The sequence below is a fragment of the Opisthorchis viverrini genome (genome assembly GCF_000715545.1).
Source record: "Opisthorchis viverrini unplaced genomic scaffold opera_v5_22, whole genome shotgun sequence".
NCBI classification, from domain to species: Eukaryota; Metazoa; Platyhelminthes; class Trematoda; order Opisthorchiida; family Opisthorchiidae; genus Opisthorchis; species Opisthorchis viverrini.
In genome coordinates, this window is record NW_008751678.1 from 986286 (window position 1) to 994128 (window position 7843).

Genomic DNA, 7843 nt, shown 5'->3' on the forward strand with positions numbered 1-7843 from the left:
GTAACGAGCAGATGCTGCACGCAAAACCGATGTATGACGAACGGAGTCATGAGACCTAAGTGCTGGGCCTACAAGGAGAGAGTTATAAATGGGGTGGGGAGAGGGGGAAGAAAAAGTATGTGAAGGAAAAAGAAGGGAGGAGTCAGCAGTAGCCCCTTTCCGCTTACCCGCCCTGCTGTATGCAGCAATTAAGGCGACCCGGGTGATGGCACCACGCGACGGCCGATGTGGCATGAGTTTATTTGTGTATGTGCAGATCATGGAGACAATGCATGTGGCAGAGAATGTAAACCTTAATCGCCAGTCAAAAAAAGAAGGAGAATACGAAGTATCCATATTGAAGCGTGAGAACTCACCAGGACCGGTCAGTATGTGTCCATCCCTCTTTGAAGAAGGTGGAGAACCCCTGGTTACCTATATAACGAAACTTGTTGCTAAATAGAGAAAGAGATTGTCTGCAGAATGGAGCACGACAGTCATATTCTACTCATTAATTTAGGATCCCTTTGAGTTTGTATCCCATGATTATATCAATACCAACCTCGAATAATAGGGGTGATATGGTGCCGTTTTTCCAAACCCAACTAGTTTTTGGAATACTGGAAACTTCGATTGTTAACTCATACACGATCACGAAGGCACGAAGCACATTGGCGAATTTATACTATGTTCCTCTGTGTCCAAGTGTATTTATGATTTGATAGCTTCGTTGAATTCAGAAATACTGATGGTTGGTCAGAAATGTACGTGGCACTGCTCAAGCATCTGACGTAACGTAAATGAATGAACGTAAATGAAGGTACCTTCCCCCATATCTTCTGAATTACCGCGACGTTTGTTTTCTTGGCATCACCAGCTTTTAAAGCTCCTCACCGCTATCCTCGTTCTCCTCTTTTTACTATCTTTAAATTTTTAGAACTAGACTTATCACAAATTGCATCAAGCCACGGTTTACTTATCCTCCTTACAATGAGCTGCCGTTTTTACGGCAACGAATGTATCATACAAGGTCATTAGGTAGGATCGTCGGGTCTACACTTCGAGGTGGGTGACGTACTCGTGGTTGGCTTGTTTTTGGTAGAACTTCACCATTGATCACATCCATCTTGACCGTGAAATCCATATTGGAGTATTACAGGTGATTGAATGTATCATCTTGCGTCGTCATCAATGAGGTCTCCAGAAACGTGTTTCGACCACTGGGCGTCTAGTAGCTCACGTTCAATAAAACCTATTGCTGAATGTTGCTTGAATCTTACATCACTCTCCATTTCAGCTTCCCGAGTACAGTTTTATTAGTAGAGCCCTGATTTCCATTCACTGGTTATGCAGCTGCCTATCGTGATATGAGTCAAGCAAGATCGAGGGTTAATGTGACCGCTACTTGTAAGTTATATTTATTTACTCGAGTAATGTTTTTGCAGTAGGCACCAGAAACAATAAACCACCCCAGGCACCCTCGGTTACAAAAATCAGCAGTCGAGCACATACCGATAGAAGAGCCTCCGAAGTGAAAAACAAAACTCCTGGGAAACTCAGTATGTCGGCAGTTGTCGGATCGAGACAGCTAGAGTCTATCCAGTCTTTACTCCAACGAAGTGCTAATGATGGTAAATCGCTTCCTTGCTTTCCACATATTCTTGTAGTTCCTGGTTCTCATCGAGCCACTTTGTCGAAGCAAAGTACACCACCCAAAGTTCGTTAGATTCGCCTTTTTCATACTTAGTTTTGCTTTGTAGTTAAAAGCCAGAATACCGTTGGGTGACGATGATCTCATCGAATCTGTCATGCACCAAGTGGCCGAATTTAATCAAGACAAACTGCCAGAAGCCTCCTTGGTCAAAGTGCTCGCCGATGTGTATCTTGATGCAAAATCCAAATTAGGAAAGACGTCCGCGAAATGCAGTGACCTCTCTTCTTCCACGACCGTAGAGTGTGTTTTGCCATGTTCTCTACCTAATAGTGAGGTAAAACCCATTTGACATTTAATTCTTCCTAGACCTCGGAGGTGGTTGAGAGTAAATCTCATTCTACTTTGGCTGCTCCAGCCGCTCAACCGGTCCCAATGTCAGTGTCGGAGAAAAAGCGCTTGAAATGGGAGAGCGAAAGAGGTTAGTGTCCCATGGTATTTGGGCCAGATTGTTGAACAGGCCAATTCGGGTGCAGTCTCCAAGATACTGTCACTGTTTCAATGTTCTATTGAAGTACTCATGCCATGGACATTTTAGCACCACAGTCGACTGGTGAACGTAGTCCAATAGGGTATGCTGTTTTCACTATACGCTTCTTCCCTAGAGGATGAGTCAGCTGTTAGGGGGGTCTGGTTTCTTTGTTCTCCTGAGCTGACTTTTTTTAAATTCTGTGCCATGGATGCTGTCTAGGATACAGTAGTTGTTTGTTATTTTGGGGATTGACTGTTTTTCGGAAGTAGCTTTCATTCATTTTGTGCGTACTTTATCGTGTAGCCTGCGGCTCAAATTGTGGTGCGGAACTTTAGTTTGCCGATGCGGTACAATCCCGAAACCTGAGGATGAACACGATAATAACCGTTAGCCTGCATGACATTTGTCACTACAGCTTATCCCATGGTCGTCTTCCCAAGCGAGCTCATGTTCATCTGTGATCATATCCTTGAAGAGTACCAGTAATTTCGAAAGTGTCAGGTTCGCAGTTTGACGTTAAGGTCGTTATTTCCTCTCGAGTCAAAGTTTTGAAGTGATCTCCCACTCTCACTTGTTTCTAGCGGAAATGGCCGCTTTGGCCGCTCAAACGTCATGGGGCACTGAATCTCTGGGCAACTCCACAATAAGGAACCATCGTTCATCTCAGTCTTTTGTTGACGCTTGTCCCGATCCCCAACGCACCACAGCCACTCGGAACGATCAGCTGGCTGGCAAGGCGTCTTTAACCTACACAAGTGCTACATCACTTCCAGCTCTCACTCCGATGGCTTTTGCGGTGAACCAAGATGTGGATCTATTGAAGCGAGTGCGGCTCACATCATTCACACATGTTTCTGTTGTATTCTTGTTCTCTTCTGTGTGCCTTGGAGACCAGAGGCTATGTTTTTTCTTCACTAATTTAGTCCCTTTAAGCGGCTCCCCTGATATCCTTTTTGCTTTTTGCTATTGACTTACTTGTGGTTTTCTTGTGGCCACACTGTCGACGCGCTCAGTACCGGGCATGAACTCCGGTAAAGTGGGTTGAGGTTGCATATGAGAAAGTAATTGCCATGCAGTGCACGACTATGCGTTCACGCCGGCTGAATTTGTGGTGACTTATTTACTCGTAAGACGCACTGATGCTGTCGATGATGATGTTGATGATGAAGACGCATTGAGTAGTATGAATTCATTCCAATTGCGAGATTGTTGCTCGTGATGACTGCTTACTTTCTGTGCATAAAATGAAGGTCATTTATTTTCCTATTCTCAAATTTTCTTAAACAAACTGCATGCAAGTACGATGTAACGGAGTTACAGGTTCTATGACTAGCGCAGTTATCATATTGTCTTTTACACCCTGTGACTTGCCTCTGAGTTCAGATGTTTTCCGTTGTGCCTCTTAGTTGACTTCATCGGCGCAATAATAATACTAATAGTAAAAGCAATATAAATAACCACTCAAGACTGGCGATTTTATCGCGTAGCCGCCCTCAAATCCAAAGGAAGCACGATAGCTGAGATACTACTAGGTTACTCAAGTATATAGAGGAATAGTCGAAAACCCGGTTTGGGTTCGAACCACGGTTCCTCCAGGATGTAGCTCGCGCTCTAACGACTAGGCTATCCCGAATGTCCTAGTGTAATCGGTAATGCAGTGTGCATAGGGTGTTCCAATGGTCCCGCGCGGCACTTAGCGTATGCCGCACGCGGCTTCGTTTATTGTGCACGTATATATCTTGTCCTGGAAACTGCGTTTGTTCTGCTACAGTGGTCTTCAACTGATTTCGCGCGTCATCGTTCTTTCAGTATACTGCGAAAGGTCATTCTTACTTCGAGTTTCTCTCTGTCGCGGAAGTAATGGGTAGAAAGCAAAATAATTAGTTACAACCTTTACTTTATTCGGGTATTACGCGTACAATCCAGAAAGAGAATATGCTTAATGATAGCATGGCCAAAAATCTCGTTTTGGAAGGTATCATTTGGTGGAAAACTTGTAAATCGGCACCAGAAAACGAAGAAGAGCATTTAAAGAGTAAATTGACTTTATTTTCATCTTCCCGTTTCGTTTCTTCGCCTTGTTCCGCAGCTGGCATAGAAACTAACTCGCGAGCGTACCTCCGCACCAGCAGAAATAATAGCACAAATGAATAGCCCTGATACTTAAACGCTATGAAGACTAGATCTGCTGCGACCTTGAGCCCCTTTATTGAAATCAAAGTCACTTTTGGGAGAACGAGTGGTCCGCTGAGACGTCGTTGATCTCCGGACATTTGTGGAAGCATCACTGTTTCCGCAAGCTGTTGTATCCGTCCATCGTGAATTAGCCCATGTGATGTGATGCATCAACAACCGCCCTGGATGCACATTCCTCCTTTGTCTTTCGCTGCGCTTCCGATCCTGATTTCCTTGGAATAATCTGCCGGTCTGAATCTATGGTGATGGCTGTGCTGCGAAGATAGTTCAATATGGTTATGTCGTGGTGGCAATGTCATGTTTACCAAAATACTTGTTGCGCTTGTTTGGAGCGTTATTTTAATCCTAAGTGTTTCGGGATGATCCATCGGGCAGACGATTTCTCATCGTTGTTGTTTCTGCATTTCATCACCACACAGTCTTCCAGCAGTATCTTTTCCCCCATCTATTCTAAACCTCTGCCGACGTTACCGCGAAATCTACCACGCATTCTGTTTGTTTGCTTGACTGGTCCATGTCTTCCTGATCTTCACTTTCCATGCAGGAAGAGCAACGACGCCAGTGGAAGAATGCTCTGGATGAACAAATAAGAGAACAGCGCGCACTGCGCGAGAAACGGCTCCTAGAAGAACGACAGGAGAACCTGGCTTTGCTAGATCAGCTGCAAGGTGGCGTGGACTCCGGAACACGTACGGTCCTCGGTTCGAACTCTCAGTCCTCGCCCAACGTGTAGGTCAATCTACCAGTGCACATCGCTGTACGGTTTTTTGTCGGCCCGGACGTCCAGATTTACCTGGCCACTGGTTGGTATTAGTCTCGACCAGATTCTGTCAGTCGCTAAACTCTTTTGAGACCGCCGAACTGGGCGGTCGTTGAGGAAAAGCACCCAAAGCATCAGCTTAGGGTGAAATGGCCAGGCTTGCCAGTCAGGGGCATTTGTTTCCCCCTTGGAGCCACTAAGTGGCGTTCATTTTTTGCAGCTATTCTTCTTCTGAATATAACTCATGCTAATTCCTCGATTCATCTGCTTACTCCGCCCATATACTTTTAATGTCTACTTTTTGTGCTCATTTGTACCCATTACTGGCCTTTCCCAAAAGACCGTCTCATCCGACACCTGCGTATTCGCATGTGTGAATGTATCCAGCTGACCTGCTTACCCATGCGCTTTCGTCTCCCGTTTTCTGAGCTTGTTTTCTCATTAGTTCCTTGTGATCGCACCGTCAATGAGGATCACGAGACTGTCGTCGGAAGGGACGACCGCAACCCACACTACTAAGCCTACATTCTGCTCACTGTTGTTTGGCGTGCGGGCGTTGACACTGCACTGTGCCAGTCGGTGACGAACCTGCGCACTTGTTGACGCTAGGAACGTGAATAATTGAACGTTGTTGTATGAATTTGTATAGCCTTATGTAACTAGTACCGTAGACTTTTCCTTTCAAAGTTCCGTATCAGGAACCTCAACATCACTTTTGTTGACTTTTTGGAGATCCGCTTACTTTCGAGATAGCTCAGTGTTTAGGGCGCCAGCTTACGGATCGGCAGTTCCCTGGTTCGACCCCCACCTCAGCATCCCGACTGCTCCTATCTAGGCTTGGGCAACCCGGAAGTATCCCAGCCCTCAAACATCCTTCCGTTGACATGGCAGCTAGGTACCGAAAAGATGCTACAGCTGAACGGTTGTTTACCTTCTCCAAGGACTGGCTAGATATTGCCTGTCCTCGGAGGGACATTGCCTGTAAAATTTACCTCGATTAGCCAACCAGAGGAGACTGAATGGGGTCAACCGAAGGGTCTGCAATCAGCTTGACTTAATTCGGTCAGTTGGGCGCGTACATGGTGGTAATGCATAAAATAAACAAGTACATTGGTTTCCCTTTCTGGAATTTTATTACCTTTGAAACGGTTCGTTTCTCTCCAAAATTGTATCAATTTGGAGCCAGGTCTCACGGTGTGCATCTCCCCTCTTTGCGAAGAGCTTATTAGGAAGACTACCGTACCCCTCCTTTCGCCGCGTCAGAGCTGACCCATTTACAGAAAATCATTTCAAACGCAACCTCACTACAATGCCACAGATCAATTCGTCATTACTAGTGACGTGGTTTCAGCTCAGGGAGGCAAACTCTATTTTAGTCGTGCGATCGTACTGGAGGAGGAATCGTTGAGTGGGTGGGAGAATGTATGTGAGATTTTCTTCTATCGACTTGGTTAAAAATGCCCACAGTCATCGCACGAAATCAGTGGTGCAGTCTCCATCTCCAATCTAGACCCGTTCACCAATGGACCGCTGTAGCAAAGTTAGCATTTTTGGTTTCTATTCGGTGATTATTGTGCGACAGAAAACTTGACGTTCATCTCAAAGTAAACAATACCATGCAGCTCCTGGAGGTCGTTGGTTTTATTTAAGGGATACGAATTCTGCGTGTATGTCGTGTAGTGAAGCACCAGTGTCAACACTGATGTTCTTTGATGATGACGTACATCAAGCAACCACTGGTGATGCTGTCGATGCAGTCATCTATCCTCATCCGTGCTCCCTGAGTGGAATGTTCGATTAAGGGAGTTCTCGCTTTCTTTGTAAACCAATGAGATAGGTCATAGATTTTATTCTCCTCAGTAAAGAGACAACGGACGCCATGAACCATGTTTCTATAATTTCTCAATGAGATATTCCGCATGAATCACGTTCAGGCGAACTACGATAACAGCTATTGCATTCTACCGTGAGTATTGGATAAACTGCATTACGTCCGATCTAACATAGATATTCAGTGGGAATTCGTCGCAATGCGACCTTTATGATTGTACTGTTGATCTATTTGTTGTCTGATTCCAGAATGGATTTCTCCTTAACAGCATTCAATTGTACTCAGTCTACACCCCAGCCTGCTATCAGATGGAAAAAGCGTTTGTCCACTACTGTTAGATAATTATCTCTTCGTGACGTCTTAGTTCGTTTTACTCATTTGATCAGTTTTCATTTTCATACTATGTACAAAGAAACAGTAGTGAGTACTTGAATACGCAGTCTACAGCTTGTTTTTCTTCTGATTGGGCTTCGCCATTTGCACTGACCAGATCGCCTGATATTCAGGTTCCAGATCACACTCACCACTAATCGGTGGCCGGCCCCTCTTGTGCGCATTACGTCTGCGCATTCAGGCAGTTTTTTATAGTCCCACTACGTGCGTCTGTTTTTGTTGTGGGCTGGCTGCTAGTGAATGGGCAGAATTGTTCAAGGATTAAGGAGATCAGATCTACTAGTGGTTGGGATTAGGCGTTTGAAGTTGAGCGTCAGGTGACCAAACCCTTGTGGAGGAGTCTAATTGTCGAAGGGCTTTCAGCAACCTTATACCTGGTAATGTGATGAAATATTGGTAGCTCGGGTGAGTTTGTTGGTTGTTGATCAGATGGCTGTTGATCTGTTCGCCGAGCTTGGCAATTGGCTTGCAAACGTTTCGTCACCATACGAGGAGACATCA

General features: G+C 45.2%; 1 protein-coding gene across 1 annotated transcript in view; it reads left to right on the plus strand.

Annotated features, from left to right (window-relative positions):
* Positions 1-1453: 1453 nt before the first annotated feature.
* The window catches only part of T265_01963 (hypothetical protein), a gene marked incomplete at both ends in the record, with an annotated part of 64720 nt that continues 58330 nt past the window's right edge, over positions 1454-7843 (plus strand). Inside the window, 5 exons of the mRNA XM_009166101.1 lie at positions 1454-1696; positions 1740-1967; positions 2000-2111; positions 2744-2988; positions 4903-5087. Of these exons, the coding sequence (XP_009164365.1) occupies positions 1541-1696; positions 1740-1967; positions 2000-2111; positions 2744-2988; positions 4903-5087 (926 nt within the window). The remainder of the gene's footprint in view (positions 1697-1739; positions 1968-1999; positions 2112-2743; positions 2989-4902; positions 5088-7843) is intronic.